Source organism: Spea bombifrons, chromosome 7 (genome assembly GCF_027358695.1).
Source record: "Spea bombifrons isolate aSpeBom1 chromosome 7, aSpeBom1.2.pri, whole genome shotgun sequence".
NCBI lineage: Eukaryota > Metazoa > Chordata > Amphibia > Anura > Pelobatidae > Spea > Spea bombifrons.
Genome location: NC_071093.1, coordinates 21,349,804 through 21,374,411, shown reverse-complemented (window position 1 = coordinate 21,374,411; position 24,608 = coordinate 21,349,804). Strand labels below are relative to the sequence as shown.

The 24,608-nt window shown below is 43.4% G+C and overlaps 1 protein-coding gene and 1 long non-coding RNA gene across 3 annotated transcripts in view; one reads left to right on the top strand and one right to left on the bottom strand.

The window, feature by feature from the left end:
* Nucleotides 1-24,608, top strand: part of ABAT (4-aminobutyrate aminotransferase) — a 335,639-nt gene that overhangs the window by 202,322 nt on the left and 108,709 nt on the right. For both annotated transcript variants that reach the window (XM_053472272.1, XM_053472273.1), the window contains exon 9: nucleotides 11,036-11,098. In XM_053472272.1, coding sequence (XP_053328247.1) covers nucleotides 11,036-11,098 — 63 coding nt within the window. The remainder of the gene's footprint in view (nucleotides 1-11,035; nucleotides 11,099-24,608) is intronic.
* On the bottom strand, nucleotides 21,583-21,735 carry LOC128502447 (uncharacterized). The gene is made up of 2 exons (XR_008355114.1): nucleotides 21,673-21,735; nucleotides 21,583-21,631 (listed from the first exon to the last, which is right to left on the bottom strand). It is a non-coding gene; the product is annotated as an uncharacterized LOC128502447 (long non-coding RNA).

Sequence of the window (24,608 nt, the reverse complement as noted above, 5' to 3'; positions counted from 1 at the left end):
AAAATGTCATTGACAAAATTCTGGAAAGTAGCTGGAGCGTTAGAGTCCGTATGGCATAACTAAATATTCGAAATGACCGTACCGGTTACGGAAGGCTGTCTTCCATTCATAACCTTCCCTGATACGGATGAGATTATACGCTCCTCGAAGATCTAGTTTTGTGAAAATTGTAGCTTGTTTTAGATGTTCAAAAAGTTTAGAAATAAGTGGGAAACAATACTGATTCTTTACAGTGATGGCATTAAGTTCTCTGTAGTCCACACAAGGACGTAAGCCCCCATCCTTTTTGCCCACAAAGAAGATTCCTGCCCCGGCTGGTGAGGTCAAGGGGCGGATAAATCCTTTAGCTAAGTGTTCATCGAGATATTCTTACAAGACCTTGAGTTCGGTGTCTGAAAGAAGATATATCCGGCCGTAAGGTATCTTGGATCTAGGTAAGAGGTCTATTGGACAATCATATGGCCGGTGCGGCGGGAGGGAATCAACACGTCTCTCATCAAAAACCTCTTTAAATTCTGTGTAGTGGGGTGGTAATCCTGAGATAGGAGTGTTAAACATGGAATGAGCTGTGCCCAGGAAATGTGAAGTGCAGAACATAGATGAGAAAGTGATACGTCCTATGGACCATTGAATGGCTGGATCGTGTTTCTTCAACCACGGGAGTCCCAGGATGACAGGAAACAATGGAGAGTGGATGCCATAAAAGGAAACTTTCTCAGTATGACTTTCTGCTATTGAACAGGACAGAGGAATTGTCTCTGACTCGACGGGTCCCGATGACACAGGGGAGCCATCAATGGTCTGAATAAATACTATATGTTTTTTGGAACAAGTGGAGATGTTATACTTGGTGAGGTATGTCTTGTCCATAATGTTACTGCTGGCCCCGGAGTCAATGATGGCTTGAATATAGAGATGAGTTCCCCACTGTAGACATAGAGTAATAGACAAATGAGTAGGTGTCTCGAACACAGTAGAGGAGACACAATAGCGTATATGTTGAAACTCACCCCTGGGTTGATTAAGCCATATCAGGCAGGACGGCAGAAGATGGGAATCTCCTCCACAGTACAAACACAAATTATTATTCCTGCGAGGGTTCTTCTCCTGTAAGGACAGCAAGGATTTGCATAGGCTCAGCTGCCGGTGTCGGTGGATGGATAGGGGGCTGTTCATTAGAGAGAGTTGGTGGCACTCTCCAACTAGGCGTCCAGGGACGTTGTCTTTCAGCTTTACGTTCTCTAAGTCTCCTGTCGATGGATAATGCCAGAGACATGAGGGATTCTAGAGACTCCGGAATTTGACACCGTGCTAGTTCATCCCTGATAGCGTCTGAGAGTTCTAGACGGAATTGGTCTGTAAGAGCATATTTGTTCCACTTGGTATCAGTGGCCAGGCACCTGAATTCAGTAATGTACTCCTCTACCGGACGACGGCCTTGGATTAGAGTTCTTATAGCAGAACACGCAGAGGAGTGACGATGAGGATCATCATATAATGAAGAAAGAGCCGCAACAAAGGAGGAGTAGGAGTTAATAATGGGATCATCATTCTCCAACAATCTGTGAACCCAATAAGCAGGTTCACCTTCCAGCAGAAGGATCATAGAACGGATCTTCACAGTGTCAGTGCTGTAAGTACGGGGTTTTATTGAAAACATAAGTTCACAGTTCGTGACAAACCTGCGGAATGTCTTACGGTCCCCAGAGAGCTTAGCAGGTAGCGGAACTTGTGGTTCAAATGAAGGATACAGTTCTTGTCCAGATACGACAGGAGCAGGGGGAGCAGCAGGCGTAGACAGGGAAGCTGCTTGATCTCTCAAATCCGATACTTCATTGCGCAAACTGCCGTACTGCGCCTGCATATCCATCATCATCTGGGCTGATCTCTCCATTTTATGATTCATGTCATAAAGGGTGTTTTGAAGCCCTGCAGGAACCATGGTAGTGGCTCAAGTATACTATCACGGCTGACTTGTGAGCTAAAAAGCTGGTGGTTCCTTATAGCAAATGGCAACTCACACACACAAAGTCCGAGCGAGGTACAAAAGGAGAATCCAAATATCAAAGGTCACACGCAAATGGTAGGGGCAGGCTGCAAGGTACACTAGTCAAAATTCACAAAAGGAGGTCTGGTACACGGGTAGATAGAAACAGGAACGCTTAGGTATAGAGGCAACAATCAGCTTATACTTGAGCACTAACTACTGGGTGAAAGGGGCTTTTATTATTTGAATTTGGTGCCAAAGTGACATCATACTGAGAGACAACGCATACGTGATTCCTTCGTTGTCAGTGTCGGCAGCAGGAAGGAGACGCGTCTCCATAGCAACCTGAGAGCGCGTCCTCCTTCCTGCTGGCCTCTGCCGGCAGTGGACGGGACGTGCCTACACGAAGCCTCTGCTCGTGTCTGTGTCGGCGAGCAGAGGGGAGAGAAAACCCGACGCTGCATTCTGCCGACGCTGGAGCCGGGGAGAGGGTGAATAGATTTATGACAATCAGTGAGGCTAAATAGCTGTAACTTGGCCAACACTGTATAGCAGGAAATCGGTGTGTTATGTGGGCAACAGGTTTTGACCTCTTGACACAGACACATCACACCAGGGCCAGATTAAGAGCATCCTGGGCCTGGTTCTAAGGATTATGGTGGGCCTTTTTATGGAAATAAATATAATAGACAAACTCCTCTGCATCCATGTGTACTGGAAAAAAATGGCATCAGTGTTAGGAAGATAGTATAGTATAGATTCTTATGTAAAGGGATTGGGAGTAAATCAGTACACTAAAAGAAAGTCATCTTACATGGGATGCCTGATTTAGTTAGTGCCACTAATCCTTTGTAATAAAATATGCAGATTGAAATAGAGTAAATATCTCAGTACCTTCCCACTAACTGATTTCTGGGCATAGAAAGTTTTGTCCTCTGAAGTGGTCTACAAATTCCAAACTGTGGTTTATCCCTTGATAAGTAAAAAATTAATTGTTCAGTTTATTCCTACAGTAAGTAAAATGCCATGAAACGAATGACCAAACACACACCAGGACAGGCTCTGCCACACTGACACCCATACACACCAGGACATGAAAAACATGAAGCCCCACCACTGAGCTCTGAGGTACTCTAACAGAGAATAGTCAAAGAGAGGAACAAGTGTCAAAAAAGGAGAAGCAAATAGAAAAATTAGTGAACAATGAAACAAAAGTGAGAACATTTTATATCTGCCTTAAAATACTTGTAAAGTACCGTATTTGCTGGATTATAAAACGAGGTTTTTTTCCAGAGCAAATGCTCTGAAAAATACCCCTCGTCTTATAATCAGGGTCGTCTTATAATCAGACCTCAAATAGGTCTGATTATGAGACTAAGATCCAGATCCCCCGCAGCGATGCTCTACACAATTCCCGGACTAAGCACTGGGGACCCAGATGCAGGGGACCTGGATCCTCCTGTGTTAACCCCCGACCCAACTTACTGGTGCTTCTGAGTCCCCGGTACTTAGTCCGGGCTGCGTGTAGAGCTCTACGCGATACACTGCGGACTAATCACGCTGCCCGGACTAAGCACTGGGGACTCAGAAGCACCGGTAAATTGGAGGGGGAGCATAACACAGGAGGATGCAGGGGACTTGCATCCTCCTGTGTTATGCCCCGCCCCCTCCAACTTACCGGTGCTTCTGAGTCCCCGGTGCTTAGTCCGGGCAGCGTGTAGAGCTCTACGCGATTCGCGTGGAGCTCTACATGCTGCCCGGACTAAGCACCGGGGGCTCAGATGCAGGGGACCTGGATCCTCCTGTGTTATGCACCCCCCCCAAATCATAAGCACCGGTAAGTTTGGAGGAGGGAGAGGGAGTGTTAAATGGGGGGTGTAAGGCATTTCTGGAGGCAGAGTGCTCTGTGAAATGCCTTTTAACCCCTTTAATGCCACTCTGCCTCCGGAAATGCCTTTTACCTTCCTATATGCCACTCTGCCCCATAATATGCCTTTTAACCCCCTAAATGCCAGAATGGCATATAGGGGTATAAGGCATTTCTGGAGGCAGAGTGGCACATAGGGGGTCAAAAGGCATATCATGGGGCACAGTGGCAGATATGGGGTATAATGCATTTCTGGGGCAGAGTGGCAAGCCTGGGGGCAGATGTGCATAACTGGGGGGGCAGGTTGAAAAAAAAAGGAAATAAAAACTAAATATTTTTCTTAATCATAGCTTTTATTAACAAACAATTGTTCACATAGTTTACATGAACTAACATTTACTGGTAAAACTTTTTTCCTACAGGGTCGTCTTATATTCAGGCTTTTTCTTTTTTTCATAAGTTAATGTTCAGATTTTGGGGGGTCGTCTTATAATCAGGGTCGTCTTATAATCGAGCAAATACGGTATGTTACAATTTTGAATATTCTTTTGATGCACATGAAAGCGTAATGTTTTGCCCTATCTGCAACACTTGTTTGGAGTGTTGTTTCAGAGGTGATATCACTAAATGGAATGGGCTGGTTAAAACGTAACTTTTAAAGCTAACTGAAAACATTGGTAATTCTTATGATCTATGCTGTTTGAAACAGTATCTGTATGTTGCTACCTAATTAGACTCTTGTATTCATGTGGTTATTACGTCAATGATATACACTTAATTCCTGACACTTTCTTCTATCTCAGGCTGGAGGATTGCATAAGAAAAGGAGAAAATCCAGATGCTTTTTCTTTACAATTACTTGGCATTCACTGGGAAAGATAAGAACCAACATGACACGGTGCCAAAAGTTTAATAGACAAACAAGAAATCTGATGTAGATGTAGTGTAGTAGTCTGGTTGCCATTTTTACCTTATGGTATGCACCTGCCCTTTTTAGCACATCACGATAAAAGTAGAGATCAAAGGCAATCTGAGTCTTGTGTAATGATCGTATTTGTCAGGATTCCACCCTGCCAGCCTGTATTTGTTCACTGTCGTGTCCGTTGCAGCCTCTAGCCCATAAGAACAATCTAAATGCTAATGACCTGACCAGCTGCATCTGCTTACCATGGTGCAGCCCTCCCGCTTTAATACCTGCTTATTCCACCATTTTGGCCCTTTGCATTGCAGTTTACCTGCCTGCTCCTGGCCTTGTTCTCCTGCTAGCAGCATTCTGATTCTGAGGGCTCACCGTGTGCCCCTGTCTGCGGGCTTCCGGCTGCGTGCCCCTGAGACTGTGAGAGTGAATATTTTATACACAACAAAGGAAGGGATTCTTTATAGTAAGGGCAATAAAGGTATGGAATTAACTGACAAGAGAGGTGGTTTTATCAGATAGAGTGAATGCATTAAAAAATTGTGTGGGTATTTTAATTTTTTTTTTTTTATTTTATTTTATTTTTTTTAGAAAAGCTGAACATACAGGGCTGTAAATGATAGACTAATACGTTAATATTTTAGAGCTTTTTGCTCCAAGAAATCTCATTTCCTTTTGCAGTCAAGAAGGATCTTTTCCCCCTAAGTGGCAGAATTATTAGAATATATAGGTAGAAGGGTTACATTTTATGTACCTAGCTGTTTTTTTATTTATTTATTTTTTTTGTCCAACCTAAATTACCATGTTAATATGTTACTATGTCCCTCATACACGCTCATTCTGATTATGGTGGTACTAGGATGCTATCATCCAAGATAGCAGTTCCTTGGGCCCTGGTCAGACTTCATCCTCTACGAACATTCCTGATGAGAACGTGTGATGGCTCCACAACCTCCCTCTCCTGAAGAATTTTCCTCCCCTTTTATGCAAGTTTTCTTTGGTGGTGGCTGGAGTTTCATCATGTCTCCAGAGGTCTGTCTTTGAGGAATTCTTACTGGACTATAATCTCTAGAGATGCAAACTGGCACGACCTGGCTCCATATCAATTATTTGGAACTTTGGCTGTTTTGAAGACCTGAAAACCTGGCAGAGATTGATTTACAAAAGAGAAATATTGATTCGGTCAGACAATGCCTTAGCCCACTTCCACTTAAGCCTCTAGAATCAACCCATTTTTTTTCTTACATTGTAGGTGGTACTTTTGTTTGCAATTTTCATCGGGTTGGAGAATTTCTGAGCTGCAGGTCCTGTCATCCTGTCCTCTGTTCTTAAAGATCCTGGATGACCGCATGGAGCTCCACTTACCATGGAAATTCATTCCTAAAAGATTTTCCTCTTTTAATGTGTAACAACGGAGTACTTAACTTCCGCCCGCCCGAACCGCCGTCCTTCTGACACCAGCAGCTGCCGCCAGGATCCACCGACGCCGACTGCATGGTCTCTGGCACTTACAGGCATGCGTGCACCACCATGTGGCCAATATCGGCTGCACGGAATCGCATTTCTTCCATGGCCCGTACAGCCTCTTAAAGGGACATGACACGACACCTATGTGTTCCAAGCCTCCATTTCGATCCCGTGCGGAAAATTCAATCTCAATGACTATTTAAACCTGGTTCTTATGCTGGATCAGTGCCTGTCATAGTGCCTTGTGCATTTGGCTGTGTATGAATAAACTCATATGACTTTTGGTTCTGACCTTGGCTTGTATTGGCGTTCCTGTCTGTCTCCTGTTGACTCGGCTTGCTATTCGACTATTCTGTCTTTGCTTATCCCTGACCTCGGCTTCGTGTAACGACTACGTCTTAAGTATATTAATCCATCCAGTTAGCTCGGCTAGTGTCCTGACCTGAAAATTCAAACCGAGCATTGATAGAGAGTAATAATTTGGCGCCCAGGGTGGAAACAACGTGGTGTAATATCTTTGTGTAAGCCAGTCTGGGCTGGGCAGTTATCTGGTTTAGAAAGTTTAAGTGCATCGTAACGTTCTGTCAACGTAACTGCCACTTCCATAGTGTTTGCTTCTGCTGAGGTCAATCTAGGTTGCAGATGTGATGTAAGCTATTTAAAAATCTTATAGATCTTTTAGTTTAACCCCTTCAATCCCAGGGGTTTTTGGTACCTCAAGTCCCGGAGCAATTTTGCCATTTTTGCGCTATGTCGGTTCAGCGATTATTCTCTTTCCCTGTGAATAGTATACCCATGTAAACTATATATTGTTTTTTCAAGGAGAGATAGAACTTTCTTTTGATACCATAGTTGGATGATTAGCTGAAAATTTAGAATGAGAAATTTTTTCAAAACTAGCGAAAATTTGAAAAAAACACTTAATTTTTTTTTTACGGGTTTGGGGGTTGTGAACGGGGGCAGGAGGGTTATACTGGGTAGATGTTATGCTAGGGCAATGGGATGTAAGATTTGTAATTTTTTTTATGATTATCTTTTTTAATATATTTTTTTATTTTTTATTTCATTTTTTATTTTTTATATATATATTTTTTGAAAAAATGGTTAGAGGTCCTCTTAGGGACCTCCTGAACATGCCAGTGATGTCACAATGACGCACTTGATGATGACACACTTAGCTCACATTATTATTTATATTATTTTAATGATTTTTTATTATTATTTTTTAAATTAATGGTTTTTTTTTCTCCTTCTCTGTTTCAGGACGGGAGGGGGGTTAGAGACATGGTTTCTCACTCCCCTCCCCGCCATCCCCCTGCACCGATCACACTGTGATCTCTATGCAGGTCCTCACAGACGTGCATAGAGATCGCAGCGTCTGTACCTCATCGGTGAACTTCCGGGTTACGTCAGCAGTGATGCAACGCGGAAGGGAATGCGCGATCGGGCAGTTTGAAATGTAACAGCTTTCCGGCTGGAAGCCGGAAGCCGTTACATCAGATCAGACAGCCGGAAGCCAGCAATGCCGACTTCTGCTGTCAGGGGGGTGTCCAGGCTGTCAAAGGACAGCCTGATCTCCCGTGCAGCGGCAGGGACACATCCAAGAAGGGCTGGATGTACAGGACGTCCATAGGGGGTTCTTGGAATGCGTTTTTTGAAAAAAAAAGAAAAAGCCTGAATATAAGACGACCCTATAGGAAAAAAGTTTCACCGGTAAATGTTAATTCATGTAAACTATTACATTTTTTTATAAAAGCTATGATTGAGAAAAATATTTTTTTGTTTTTATTTCCTTGTATTTTCCAACCTGCCCCCCAGTTAAGCACATCTGCCCCCAGGCTTGCCACTCCAATATGGCACTGTGGCCCATGATATGCCTTTTAACCCCCTATGTGCCACTCTGCCTCCAGAAATGCCTTATACCCCTATATGCCACTCTGGCATTTAGGGGGTTAAAAGGCATATTATGGGGCAGAGTGGCATATAGGGAGGTATAAGGCATTTCAGGAGGCAGAGTGGCGTGTGGAGCGGGGGTTGTCTGCGTCCATGGCGCAGACCTTCCCCGGCTGTCAGAGATCAGAGTTCCCTGCACCGGCACGTTGGAAGCACCGGTAAGTGTGTGTGGGGTGGGGGGGGAGTGTTAAATGGGGGGGAGACAGAAGGATCCAGGTCCCCTGCAGCGGTGCGGGGGATCTGGATCTTAGTCTCATAGTCAGACCTCTATTTGAGGTCTGATTATAAGACGACCCCGATTAGAAGACGAGGGGCATTTTTCAGAGCATTTGCTCTGAAAAAAACCTCGTCTTATAATTGAGCAAATACGGTATATATTCTTGAATAATATGTGTAATCAGAAACCTCAGGGTTATGAACCCTCCACACGTCAAATAATTTATTTGCTTTTAATATATTTTGAAGATTTTTAGCTTGTTTAACCAATTCTGGTGAATATTTATTGTCTTTCGGAATCCTTTTATCTACTTCTATTTCTATGATCATATTAAAGTCCCCAGCAATCATCAGTGAGTCCTGTTGTACCTTTTCTATTTTATTCCAGATTTTCTTCAACAATCCAACTGAGTTTTTATTGGTGGCATATATGTTTACTAAAGTATAAACTAAATGGTTTACTTCACAAACCAATATACCGTATTGGCCCGAATATAGGCCGCACTTTTTCCCCCCACTTTAAGACTTTAAAGTGGGGGTGCGGCCTATATTCGGGGTTTGGCGCCCGACGCCCGGGACATGCAGTCCCGGGCGCCGGGCAGGCAGCGGGGTTAGGATACAGATCCCCCGCAGCGGTGCAGGGGACCTGCATCCTACTGTCTGATACGCTCAGACAGCCTCCCCTGCCGGCACTTCCCACGGGGGGGAGTACCGGCACGGGAGGCTGTCTAAGCGCATCGCACGGACGTGCAGCGGCGATGCGCCGTTGCCGGTGAACGTCCACACGATGCATTTTAACCCCCCCGACTTACCAGGGCAGACTCCCGGGTGTCTTGCAGGGCCGGCGGAAGACACCTACGCAATACGCGTATACAACTTCCGGTGCCGGTACTTCCGCTGAGTGCCGGCGCCGGGAGTTGTATACACGATGTGCATAGATGTCCCCCTCCGGCCCCGTAAGACACCCGGGAGTCTACTCTGGTAAGTTGGGGGGGAGGACAGAGTGGCAGCATATCTCGGGGGGGGTGGGGGACAGAGTGGCAGCATATCTCGGGGGGGGACAGAGTGGCAGCGTATCTCGGGGGAGGGACAGAGTGGCAGCGTATCTCGAGGGGGGGGGACAGAGTGGCAGCGTATCTCTAGGGGGGGGACAGAGTGGCAGCATATCTCGGGGGGGGGAAGAGTGGCAGCATGTCTTTTGGTGCTTTTTTAAAGAAAAAAACTTTTTCTTTAAAAAAGCACCAAACTTTTGGGGTGCGGCCTATATACGGGGGCGGCCTATATCCGAGCCAATACGGTAATAATCCTAGCTTCTGGATCTTCATAAACATATTTTAAATCAAAGTCTAAAACATATGAAATCAAAATTACCCTTTTTTAAATTCCTTCTAATGAGGAGGTGAACATTTTAGAATATCCCAGAAATTTCATATTTCTATCTTGTTTTTCCTCCAATGTGTTTCTTGTATGAAACTAATATCTATATTTTCCTTTTTTAATAAATCGACAAATACTGATCTTTTAAAGGGGGAATTTAATCCCCTAATATTTAATGTCTTATATCTGACCATTCTCTAAGATACTTCAAAGCCACCTAAGATATTTCAAAGCCAACATATACACACACCAATTACTCAACAACAAAACATAAGATATAAATATTCTAACATGGCTCTTACAAATTCCCAAAGAGCCACTATTGATGTGGAAATCCCCGTCCACTTAAAAATTTGAGAGTGCATTCTTACACTTATGAGTTGATATTGGGGCTTCTTTAAACATGGAGGGAAAAAATAATTAAAAAAAATGAAAAAAAATACAACTTTAATACTACACCATATTAATTCATTATATATACATGTTTTAACTATATCAATAATATTGAGTTTCACGCTAATAAATGTTAAATAAAAATATTTTTTTGTCTGTATAATTATCTCTTTAATTGGTCTGTGAGTGTTTTAATTTATAAATCCATTATTATCCTTAGTAAATTTATAGCTTAGTATAAGTGACATCAAATCATAAAATAGAGGGACATAATTCTATTTTATCTATATGTCCTAAAAAAAAAAAAAAAATGTGATATTATCCCATAATTCTTCATTATATATCTGTGCTTTAGCCATATCCATAGTAATTAAATTTCTCAATTAAAATTTTTTAATCTGTACATTACCTTTAGTTACTTTAAGTTTAAAGTAAGGATTTTAATTTGTTCTGCCGACAGTGCAGATATAGTAACATAGTTACATAGTTATATAGGCTGAAAAAAGACATCTGTCCATCAAGTTCAGCGTTTCCCATATCTGTTAATTACTGTTGATCCAAAAGAAGGCAAAACTAAAACCCAGTTTGTGGCTTTTTCCAATTTTGCAACAAACTAGGGAAAATAGTTCCTGCCAGAATGGCAGTCAGACATCTCCTTGGATCAAGAAGCTGTTATATTGGCTTAGTTTTTTTTTGTTCAATGTTGAAATCTACTTAATATTAAAATCATATGGCAGTTATGGAACCAAGGTGAAGATGAAATACGATAGTATGTGTACTAGATGAAAGCATTCCAATATGACACAAAGTTTTCTTATCTCATACAGCGCTTACAATGTGAATATTAAATATTTTTCAGAAAAAAGAGCGAGGCCACAGCAGTGTCACAAAAGAAGAATTGGATTCTTGCATGATTAACAAGGTACCAGTCTGTTTAACGTTGGGGCTTTGTTTAGAGAAAAGGTTGTGTAACACTTGTGAACTAAGCCTTTAATTTTTGGTGTCCTAGATAATGGATGTTGGTCACAGGGTTTAGTTATGGTTTGTTTTGACCTGTAACAGAAACATCTGCTATCATTTATCTAAAATAAATTCAGATCATTGAAATGGTGCAAGGAAAGTTCCCAATGGAAAAAACTTTTCTTGAGTGAGTACTTCAATGTAGTATAGCGCTAAAGAAAAATTATATTTCATTTGATTCCTGTAAATTTCTTGCCAATCTGGATGTTTTGATTTCATGCAGATATGGCATTCCTTACACAAACACATCAATGAGATGTTTGATAATGGAATCCGTTTGCTGGAAAATCATGTTTTCAACTCACCGAACTTCTATTCACTATAAAATACCAACACTGGCAAAAAGGTTGAGCTGTTGATGTGCAGTCCAGTCAGTGAGGTGACTTTCAAGAAAATTATTCCCATTAGCCATGCATTATAAAGAGCCAACCAAGCTGTTCTTAAAGTACATGTTAATTTTGCCTTTCGTAACGCATAGCTTAGTCGGTGAGTTGTAACTGCAACTCATCTGCCAAACTTCCAAATTAGTGAGAACACTAATATGCTGAGACATCCTGAGAGCAGTTTGCTACAAAGTTAAATGGTCGATCGCGTTAAGGGTTGATTTTGCTTACCTGACTTCACTGAATTTGCCTGCGCTTGCATTCTAAAAGTTTACAATGCAACTTGAATATTTGCTTTATGTATATCTAATAAATGGAAAGGAGAGGTATGAGGAGAATATTTAGTCAAATTGTATATATGTGTGTTTACATGCACAGTGGTGCATGTTAAAGTGTGTGTGTGTTGTTAGCATGAGGTGTGTGTGTATGGAGTGTGTGCGTGCCTGTTACTGTACTGTGTTAGTGTGTCAGTATATGGTGGCAAAATCCTAAATTCTGTACAGAGATTGTGTTTTAAGCAAATGGTAGAGGAGCCAACAAAGAGGTTGTGCTAGATTTAGTGAGATTTAATATGTGACCAGAGGTTGAATTATACCCCACTAAAACTAAGCTTTCAGATTTTGAAAAGTTTTTTTTTTTTATGGAAAGAGGGTCAGCGGGTGTGCATTCTTCAATTTGGAATTTTGGCAATTGGTCATCCTACCCATATGTCCTATTTGGAACATCTTTGAATTCAATGTACTCCGACAAAACATATATTTTTGTAAAGTAGATACCGAATGGTATATAAAATTTTGGTATTTTAACACTGTCCATGCTATATATTGAATTGGCCAATATATGCATGGGTAGTATCACTGTACTCAGAAGATGTTACTAAACACAAATTGGGGTGTTTGGAAATGACAAATACCAAGAGGTGTAAATTCATACCTGAAATACAATGTACTTTTCTTCTGTTTACACCAAGGAAGAACAGATGGCTGAGCCGCTGCTGACTTTACAAAACCTTTGCACCAAACATGTTATTGGCTGGTACAGGAAAAAGTTAATTAAACAATGTTAAGGTTGACATGGCTCCTGGGCCGGCATAATTCAGACCAGACCACTATCTTCATGAATTCTTTCAGTTTAGGTATAGTGCAAATACACTGGTGTAAAGTAGATATGTTGCCCATATTTAAATAGGGAAGGAAATGTCAGCCGAGCAATTACAGGGCAGTGAGGTTGACATCCGTAGTAGGGAAATTATTTGAAGGGCTGCTAAAGGCATACAATCTAGAATACATCTTGAATCAGAATATAATTCGTAGAAATCAGAATGGCTTTTCCAAACCAACCAAACAGCATTCTGTTGATGTGGTCTATTTGGACTTTGCTAAGGCATTTGATACGGTTCCATACAAAAGGTTACTGAACAAATTGTCCGAAATAGGCTTAAGGGCAAATGTATGTACTTGGATTTGAAATCAATTAAATGATATGATGCAACAAGTGGCTATAAATGGAAAATTGTCAAACTGAACCAAGGTATTAAATGGAGTACCAGTGTTTGCTGATGACAAAATTACCGTATTTGCTCCATTATAAGATGACCCTGATTATAAGACAACCCCCCAAAATTTGAATATAGATTTAGGAAAATAGAAAATGCCTGAATATAAGACTACCCTATAGGAAAAAAAACTTTTACTAGTAAATATTCACATGTAAACTTTTTTCATATTTAAAAAAACTGATTGTTTTTAGTTCCTTTTATTTGCCACTCTGCCCCCAGTTATGCACATCTGCCCCCCAGATATGCCTTATATGCCACTCTGCCCCCCAGATATGCCTTATATGCCACTCTGCCCCCCAGAAATGCCTTATACCCCCTATATGCCACTCTGCCTCCCTAATAAGCCACTCTGCCCCCATATATGCTTTTTAACCCTGTGTGATGCAGAACTCCTCTGCTGCTGCCAGCACTTCCGCGGGGACTTCTATGGCTGAGTATCACATGACCTTCCGGTGCTCCACCATAGAAGCCCCGGCGGTAGGTCTAACCTTGATTTTGCTTCTCTGCAGGATGATTTAGAGAGTGAGTATTGCAGAATATGCAGTGACACCTCTTCATCAGAGAGTTTCTCCAATGTGGCACCCTTTGTCACATGCTGAACAATGTATCATGTACACCACGCTTGCAGATGTACATGAGTAAGAATCCTTGATGCACCTCAGAATGAACCTACACAGAAGCTCCATCAAAAACCATGAGGAAGACAAATATTGCACCCCAGTAGGACTTAATTTCACGCAGAATAATCACTCCATCCCAAACCTGAAAATTAAAGTACTCAAAGGGAATTTCAAAGACTCTCAGGAAAGGAAAACATTTGAGTTGAAAATAACATATTTCAACACCATAAAAGAGGTACTTAATGTGGATTTCCTGACACACTACCAGAACTTTATATGGCATTCATCTTAATGTCCAATGTGTGTCTAATTGCTGTTATTGTCTCTAATGTGCTAATGTGTTTATTGGTTTCCCTAGGTTTATTTGTTCTGTCCTTTGGTTATCTCTCTACCTCTCTGCATTTTTCACCTCCAGGCTTATTATTTATGACACCCCACTCAACCCCCACTCTCCCCTTCTCTAATACCATCACTTGTTGTAAGTTGTAACCTCTATCATTTTGACGGACTTCTCCCTTCAGACACACCCCTGTGGATATTATACAGCCCAACCACCCATTCGCCTGGAACCCAGTTTCTATGTTATACCCCTTTTTCGTATTGCCCCGACCCAGAAGCTGCCCTCTGCTGCCCACATCGCCAGGCCCAGTACCAGGACATACAGGTTTTACTTTTGGAACTGCTGGGCAGCTAGAATAGCCTCCTGCCCCACTATGCTCTCTGTGAAACAGACAGGATTATCGCCACAGGGTGCCCTATGTCAGAGGTGGGGGTCTGTTTGAGGCTAATCCCGTTATCTCCCCTATTGTTCCTGGGAGACCTGAATCCCCCAGCTAAAGGGGGCGGTTATGTTACTCAGACTTTTCATTCTGTGTGTTGATGTGACTATGTGGATATATATACCTGTGTCTGTGTACAATAAAGCGTTCTTAATGTTATGCCCTACACCGAGTCTCGGCTAGTGACTGGAAGACTGGGGAAAGTGTGTGTGTGTCGGGCTAAGGGAGCATAAGACAGCGGAGGTAGTCGGTCGGACTAGCCAGATCTGTGACAATCATGTTGACCAGTATTGCTTCAGACCTGATGAAGAGAGGATAACTCTAGAAAGCTTGTCTTTTAAATATTATGTTAGTGTAATAAAAAAGGTATCACCACATACTCTGCAATACTCTGTTTTTTTTACATCGTGTCTACTGGACTGATACGGCTTAACACTTTTATATAGATAGATAGATAAGGACAGAAGTTTAGATCCTGTCAGACACCTAGAAAGTGAAATTTCAAAGGGAAAGGTCTTGGAAGGGAGACATGTAGGACCCAGCACTCTGCTAGGTGTGTTCCCTTTAGGCTCACCTGTAAGTGATAATTAGTAATAACTTATTTAAGCAGCCTGCATGAGGCTTTTAGATTGTTTTCTTCGCTTAAACGGTGTTGCTATAATTCCTCTATGTTGAGGCAGTCAACAACAACAAGACTGACATCAGGGGCCCAGTGTGGCCTCTCCCCCAGGTGTCAACGTCTGCCATACACTGTATGGATGCGGACACCTGGTTTCAAAGATGTCCCAAATAGGGCATAGGCACAGACTGACCAAAACGGGAAAAAAAATATGCACTTCCCAAATGTGGTGTTTTACCTCCCAAACAACCCAACAAACCCATGCATAGAGGGTATTATTGTACTCAGGAGATGTTGCTGAACACATATTGGAGTGTTGTTTGGCAGTGACATGTACTAGAAGCTTTTTGTAAGCTCGTTTGAGCAGGGCCCTCCTCACCTGTTGTCTCTGTTAGTCAATTCTGTTAGTCAATTTGTTATGTTACATACTGCTTGATATATCCTGTCTGCATACAGTGCTATGAAATTTGATGACGCTATATAAAAGAATAAATAATAATAATAAAGTTCATACCTTAAGTACAATTTATGTGAAGAAAATTACTACCACAAAAGCTGGTGGTAGAATCTCGTGCATGGAAAGGGTTAAAATAACAGCATTCAAAATTACCCTGGGGTGTCTAGTTTTCAAAATATATGGTTGGATTGGGGTAAATTGCATTGGCCGGCTTCAAAGATGTTCCAAAAAGCGCATGGGGACAGAATGACCAGATTTGGGATTTTTTTTTTTCGCAAAACACTACTTGTACTTATTGCCCTATAACTTGCAAAAAAAACCCCATAAAAACAATGGGTAGTTCTAAGCTCAGGACAAATAGTAGAATCTATTTAGCATTTTTTTTTTTTCATTAGCTCGTGTTTTCAGATAAAAGTGAGAAAAAGTGCCATGTAGTCTGCATTTACAAAAAAAAAAATAGTGTGCTAGGATGCCACCTTTGCAATAAATCAGTCAACTGTAAGTGGTATTATTGGAAAGTGGAAGCATTTATGAACAGCAGCAACTCTGCTACAAAGCAGAAGATTGTTCCAAACTTCCACTGTTCATATCAACACAAAAACTTGAATGGGTTTTTTTATGGCCTTGTAGCTGCATGCAAGACTCACATCACAGAGCCCTGACTTCAACCCCATCAAAACATTTCAACAGAAGCACTTCAAAATCTTGTGGAAAAAAAAAAAGAGTGGAACTATTAACTGCAAGGTGGGGGGGGGATCTACATACATCTACATACATATTGTCTATATATTTAGAATGTCATAAAAGTCCCTGTGTCACAGTCCTGGGTCCCGGCCAGCAAACTCCGGGATCCCGGGCGGCATCCTCAGGTCCCGGCAGACACAGGCAGGCTGATGCCTGTGAACGCCGGGCTTCAGGGTCGCGGCTCACTGTCTCGGATCCCGGCAGACACAGGCAAGCCGATGCCTGTGAACGCCGGGCTCCGGGATCGCGTGTCACTGACTCGGATCCCGGCAGACACAGGCAAGCTGATGCATGTGAACGCCGGGCTCCGGAGTCGAGTGTCACAGACTCGGATCCCGGCAGACACAGGCAAGCTGATGCCTGTGATCCACCGAGCTCCGGGTCGTATAGGGCTTCCTCCGAGGGTCATTCTACCACGCTGCAGCCGCCTGCCTGCAGCAGTGGAGACCCCCGGAGTCAGAGACTTACCCGAACTCGGTCCCTTCCTCGCGGCAGGAGCGTTTCGTTGCCACGCAACTGGAGACGTGGTTTGGACGGCCGGCTGGAGCTTCAGCGGTGACGTCATCTGGGGGCGGGGTTAGGTTCTGGCGCCAGATTTAAAAGTCAGGAAGTGCTCTAGCCAGTTACCCTGTTCTGGTCTTTGCGCTCAGTTGTGTTTCTAGTTACTTCCAGTTATTTTTTGACCCTTTGCTTGCCTGACCTGTCTTTGCCTGCCGATTTTGTACTGTTGCCTTGCTGATCCTATTGCTGAACCTTGATTGTCTGACTACCCTCTCTGGATCTCGACCACGGCTTGCCTGACTACCCTCTCTGGATCTCGACCACGGCTTGCCTGACTACCCTCTCTGGATCTCAACCACGGCTTGCCTGACTACCCTCTCTGGATCTCGACCACGGCTTACCTGACTACCCTCTCTGGATCTCGACCACGGCTTACCTGACTGCCCTCTCTGGATCTCGACCACGGCTTACCTGACTACCCTCTCTGGATCTCGTCCACGGCTTGTATTGTTCCTGTGTCTGTGTCCTGATTTGGCTATCCAGTCTTTGCTTAGCCTTTCACCTTGTACTGCCAACTCCGTCCCTACTACCTATACCTACCTTATCTGGCCTCCTTGCTGTTGGGATCATCTAAATCCTGGGGTGCTGCTGCTAGGGGCTCCTCCTTTGGTTGTAGTATTCCAGGTGGAATAACTTCCGCGGTGAGTGCCAGTGTAAGGGAGGTCGTGACACCCTGTTGGTATAATGGTTAAAAGTCCCAATACTTTTGTCCATTTAGTGTCTGTGTATATAGTATGTATATATATATATAAATATGTATATAGCACATATATATATATATATATAGCACAGTAGCATACATACATGCTAATATAGGCATAAAAATTATTCTGCAGTAAATCCGCTTTCCGAAGTAGATTGTACCATTCGGATAAGGGCAGGGGCGTACCTAGAGTATTTGGCACCTGGGGCGGGTCCTGTATGTGCCCCCCCCAACCACAGACACTTTAAAACTGTATAGCTTCTATCGTTAGGCAAACATTGACAGGGGTACAGCATAACTGATATTATATACTGAGGCAGAGATTGACGGGGGTACAGCGTAACTGTTATTATATACTGAGGCAAACATTGACAGGGGTACAGCATAACTGTTATTGTTATATACTGAGGCAAACATTGATTTGTTGTAGGCCTACCACTTCAGTGTCTGGCTTAGTATAGTAGGGATGCACCGAAATGAAAACTCTGGACCGAAAATGTATTGGATTGCTATTAGCAATATATATACCTTATTTTCCGGCGTATAAGACGACTGGGCGTATAAGACGACCCCCAACTTTTCCAGTAAAAATATAGAGTTTGGGCTATACTCGTCGTATAAGACTACCCCTCTGTCCCCTATGTCCTGAGGAAAGTCAGCAATGACTGAAACGTCGACTTGACTTTGAATAAAGAGATATTGTTAATTTAAAGACCTGGAGTGCTGACCATCTTTTGAAAGTGCTTTATATATATATATATATCTACACATGCTAACATACGCCTTTCCATACATACACATTTATACACTGCCCTCACCAGACACCCCTGCCTTTACATACATATATATATATATTGTGACAAACCCTGTAGCATGAGGGCCACACATGTCACGTTTTAGGGGTCCTAAGCACAGTCCTCTAGGGCAATCAGAGGCAGGAACAGCAGCTTTGAACAAAATAGCACTTTATTTTAATCGCTCAAACCCCAAAACCAAATCATAAAACGAAAACCTAGCTCCCAATTGGAGCCCTGTCTAACTGAACTATGCTGGTCCACACTGACCAGCCTAATCACCCACTATCTCAACCTCCCAGCCAGACCCAGCTACACCAGGCTCTGGAAAACCTCCCCCAGACAGCACACAAAATGTCCCGGCAGGTATTGCCTCACTTGGCTCAGGGATGGTCTTCTTCAGGGCCTCTCCTTGCCCTGGGAGCACAGGGAACTTCCTCTTCCCCCAACAGTCTCCCTGAGTATCAGGCTCCAGGGGTTTTTAATGTCCAGCACCTGTGCCTGATGTCAGCCTAATAGAAATCCCGGACCGGATCCTGTGGACTTCTTGCCTCATGGAAAACCCGGCATGGAGTTTCCACAAAATGGGGAAATGGAGCATTGGCCCACCCTGCTCTCCAATTGCTCCACCCCAGGGACCCATATGTATAATCTGCATAGCAGCTGTACTCAGATGCCATGCTAATCATCTCCCTGGGGTTCACACTGTCACATATCCTCCCCACCAGCTCAGAACCATGGGGCTGAGCGACCATGGGACTAAGCAGCTCTGCTGATGACGTCCCTCTTAGGTTGGCATCAGGGGGCTTTCCTTTCCACACACCATAAATGTGGCCCGGTAGTGGATACTTTCTCCTTGTATCCATCTGCCCTTCTGGGTTTCTGCAACCATCAGTGAATAGGAAACACACTGCACAGCCATGTCTCTTCTCTGTACAAATGAACACCATTGTAGCTTGCTCATCCAAAAGTTTTACCCTGCGTGGTCTACGCGATACAGCCAAGTGCACACCATCTTCAAGCTGTTTCCCTGTAGCTTGTTCACCATCACTCCATTTGATGCGAAGCCCATGTTTATGGTCATTTACCCTAGATGCATGTAAACTGTGTACCTTACTGTCACCTGTAGAAGGTTCCACCTTTGAAGTAGGGTTTCTACCGGACCTGGGACCACCTGCTCCCTGGAGCAGCTTACTGCCATGTTGCTCTACTAGTTGGTCAGTACTTCCAGCACCATGCATAGTCCCTCCATCACTTAGGCCATAAAGGTTATTTCCCATGCCATTCTTCTTTTCCTCCAGGCAGCTTATTTTGTACTGTATCTGCTCACTTGCTGCTTGTGCAATTTGTGACGTTTCAGATACGGTGTCCATTTCCTCTTGGACCTTAATCTGTTTCTGTAGAGCTAGCTTGGCCTCCCTTTCTTCAGCTAGCTGTATACCCAGTTCATCTAACTGGAGTTGTAGTAGTCCATGTTTTTCTACTGCAGTAACCCTTTGTTCCTCAAGGGTTGCTTTCACCTCTCTCAGCTCTAAGGTTGATATTTCCAGTTGATACCTGAGGAATTTATTGTCTTTATCCAGTTCAAGCCCAACATGTTGAAGCTTTTCATTCGAAGTCTTGGCGTTCTCCAGACTCTCTGCCATTTTGTCTCTCTCGGCCTGGATATCAGCAACCTGCCTCAATAAAGTTTGCTTGTCCCGCTCTGTGTTAGTCAGTATTGCTTCCAGCTTACATTGGACCGTATCTCTTTCCCTTAAAGCTTGATCTCTGTTGTGAATAGCCAATGCTAACTCCTCCTCTTTTAGAAGCATAACTGCCTCCATTTGCTTTAGCTGGCCTTCTCTGGCCTGTAGCTGATCCTTGCAATATTCTAGTTCAGCCTTTACTTGGGAATACATGTCTTTTAGTGTTGAATTAGCCTTATGAAGTTCAGCACTCTCTTTACTGGCTTTGAACAAGACTTGGATTTCATCTTGTAGTTGTTTTATAGTCTCCTGCAGCTTTACTTTTTCTAGACGCTCAACTGCAAGTGTTAAATTCACACTGCTGTTCTCAGAAAGGAGCCTAAATACACGCTCCGCGTCCTCTTTACCTTTCTGGGACACCTCTGCAAGACGTTTTTCAACCACCAGCTTTTGTTCCTGCAACTGTTGCATCTCTTGAAGTTTTGCTGACAGGTCAACACAATGCTTTTCTCTAGAAGCAGCCACTTCATTTTGCAAAGTGAGATTCTCTCTCTCAAGCTGGCCAATAGTTAGGTGCAATTCCGCCTGTAATTGTGCTGCTTGTTTTTTAACCTCTATTAATTCATGTACTTTTAGCATACACTCCTCAGTCAGCTTTTTGTTCTTGCAGATCTGTTTCCCAACATACTCTGACTGCTCAATCACATAGAGATTCAGCTCACCTCTTGGCATAGCTTCCACTCTCCTGAGCTTGGTAGTCCATGCCACATTGTTACAGTCACCACGACTCAGTTTTTCATAGCAAACATTCAACTCTGTCAGTCTCTTAATTTCATAGTCTCTCTGTTTGATAGCATCTAGTTTATCGGTTACTTCTTTCAGCTGCAAGTTCAAATCAGAGACTTCACCCTGGTGCAGCCACTTTAAGGATTCAATTTCCTCCTTTAACTCTTGAGCCTCAACACAGGACCCTGCACACTTTATATCTGCCTCTTGTGCCAGTTTCAGTGGTTCCACACAGCCAGTGCAGGTTGTCTGGCGAGTGAAACATGGAAAGGACATTTTATTTCTGCTTTGCTGTCCTTTTCCCATCTTGCATTAGACCAACAGTCAGTGCAATACACAAATCCCAGAGTCTTTAATCGCTCCCTCTGCAGCATGCAATCAAGTAATTACCAGCAGGTCATAGCGACAAAATGCTTTTCTTTTGCAGGTTTCACAGCTATGCAATACTTTTATCCAGCAAATAGAAACTTCACATCCGGATCATCAAGGCCATCCTCCATAAGCATATGTATTTGACAATACACAAGGGCACATACCATGCAACAGTCTTTGCAGAGTTTCCACTCAATCCTCCTGGTTAAGCTGTAATCACTTCTGGCACATCCACTGCAGCTTGGTAGCTTCAGGCCGCACAACACTTGGGGTTCCTGGATCCGGTGTAGCGCTCGTCACCAGCATCCACTCAGTTGTTCACTTGGTTCCTGCTTTCTGCCCACAGACCATAGCAGTGCTTTGCCCGCATTCTCCACCATATGTGACAAACCCTGTAGCATGAGGGCCACACATGTCACGTTTTAGGGGTCCTAAGCACAGTCCTCTAGGGCAATCAGAGGCAGGAACAGCAGCTTTGAACAAAATAGCACTTTATTTTAATCGCTCAAACCCCAAAACCAAATCATAAAACGAAAACCTAGCTCCCAATTGGAGCCCTGTCTAACTGAACTATGCTGGTCCACACTGACCAGCCTAATCACCCACTATCTCAACCTCCCAGCCAGACCCAGCTACACCAGGCTCTGGAAAACCTCCCCCAGACAGCACACAAAATGTCCCGGCAGGTATTGCCTCACTTGGCTCAGGGATGGTCTTCTTCAGGGCCTCTCCTTGCCCTGGGAGCACAGGGAACTTCCTCTTCCCCCAACAGTCTCCCTGAGTATCAGGCTCCAGGGGTTTTTAATGTCCAGCACCTGTGCCTGATGTCAGCCTAATAGAAATCCCGGACCGGATCCTGTGGACTTCTTGCCTCATGGAAAACCCGGCATGGAGTTTCCACAAAATGGGGAAATGGAGCATTGGCCCACCCTGCTCTCCAATTGCTCCACCCCAGGGACCCATATGTATAATCTGCATAGCAGCTGTACTCAGATGCCATGCTAATCATCTCCCTGGGGTTCACACTGTCACAATATATATATATATATATATATATATATATATATATATATATATATATATATATATATACACACCAGCTTACAAACACACACATACCTACACTGCTCTTACACACACCTGACCATACACATACACTGACCTTACACACACATATATACACATACTGCACTTACACCCCTTTCTACCCATCTCTTACCTTTCTATCTTCCATCCAGTTGTGGGAGCATGAGGTCTGTCATTTCAGACTGTGCTTTACTGCTTTCTCATCACTACGCGCTGGCAATTGATGCTGAGCACCGGGATATGACGGCATTCCCGCGCTCAGCATCAATAGCCGGCGCATAGTGATTAGGGAGCACGGAAGCCGAGGTCTGAAGTGCCAGACCTCGAGCTCCCTAATGTTGGGCTAGTTAGAGGGAGGTCGTGATCTCCCCAACCAGCCCTGCTCATCGGGCGCCCGCTGATCAGGGCTAGTTGGGGAGATCACGATCTTGCACCTACCTCGGCGCGGCCCTGAAGACCGGCCCAGGGGAGGCGGCTTCTCCGCTCGCCCCTCCCCTAGAGATACGCTACAGTTTTAGGGGCTTTGTGGGGAATTGTGATTCTCCAGTTCGGCTCGGTAAGTTTCATGACCCGGCGTATAAGATGACCCCCGACTTTTGAGAAGATTTTCATGGGTTAAAAAGTCGTCTTATACGCCGGAAAATATGGTATATATATAAATATTGTTATTGACATTTCCTGTCCAATTTTGGTGTGTTACTTTTAATAAAAGTATGTGACAGTGGGTAAATGACAGAAACATTTAAATACGTAAATGGAATCAACAGTTTTGGTGTGTTACTTACTTTTAATAAAAGTGTGGTAAACACACCAAAATTGGACGCAAAAACCCAACAACAATATTAATTTAGGGAAAAAAGAGCCTGAATATAAGACTACCCTATAAGAAAAAAGTTTTACTAGTAAATATTAATTAACATGTAAACTATTTTTTCTTATATAATAAAAACTATGATTGAGAAAAATGTTTTGTTTTTTTTTATTTCCTTTTATTTGGAAACCTGTCCCCCAGTTATGCACATCTGCCCCCCCCGGATTTCCCTTTAGCCCCTATATGCCACTCTGCCCCCCCAGATATGCCTTATACCCTCTATATATATTATGGTCTAGTCAGGGGCGGGCTGGCCGTGCGAACATTCATGGCAGCCGCAAAGTTAAAAACTAAGCGGCTGCCACTGGGACTGGCCGCTGGCCCCCTGGTGGGGGGCGGTCCACCTGGAGTGCCGCTCACTGAGGGGTGCCTGCACGCCTCCAAAAACGATGCGCGCAACACTGAAGCCACGCCCACCGTCTTCCGCGCACCGGAAGGACAGGACACAGAAGAGGAAGAAGAAGAGGAAGAATGAAGAGGAGGAGGAAAAGTGACAGTGCCAGAGGAAAGGTAGGAAAATATTAGTAAGTGTGTGAGAGTGATGGGTGTTATGCTGTAGTTTATGATAAATGTTTGTGAATGAGGGTTTCAGATTGCATGGAAGTGTGGGGGGATAGCATGGCATAGGGAGGCTGCCTAGGCATGATAGGAGTGTGATTTTTTTTTCGTCCAAGAATTCAATAACAGTATTAATAGATATATATGGTTGCAAACAGCAAGCACACGCCTATCATGCAAAGTCAGCCAGTACATGCTAGAACATGAGCATGATAGGATTGTGATTGCTGTTAATTATATGTATATATATATATATATATATATATATATATTGTTGATTTTTTTTTGTCTAATTTTGGTGTGTTACTTTTAATAAAGTATTTTAAACTTTTTTTTTTTTTTTTCGGATTTGGCCAAGTAAATGCTGAATTTCCAGTTTCGGTCAAGAATTTTCATTTCGGTGCATCCCTACTATATACTAAGCCAGTCACTGAAGTGTTAGGCCTACACCACATCAATGTTTGGCTTAGTATATAGTGATAGGGGTTGTACTGCAGTATTGTCAGTGTCTGGCTCAAAGTATAGGCACACATTGACGGTGGTACAGCGTAATCCCTAAGTATATAATGATAACAGTTATGCTGTACCACTGTCAATGTGTGCCTCAGTATATAATGATAACAACTTTGCTGTACCCCTGTCAATGTTTGCCTAACCATAGAAACTATGCAGTTTTAAAGTGTGTGTGTGGGGAGGTGCCACATAGAGGATCTGCCACAGGTGCCAAATACTCTAGGTACGCCCCTGCATTATGCAGCAGTCAGACCCAATGGCCATTCCTCAGCTCTTCGTCCCACGTCTTAAAAGGGGTGGGATAAGGAGCTGAGGCACGG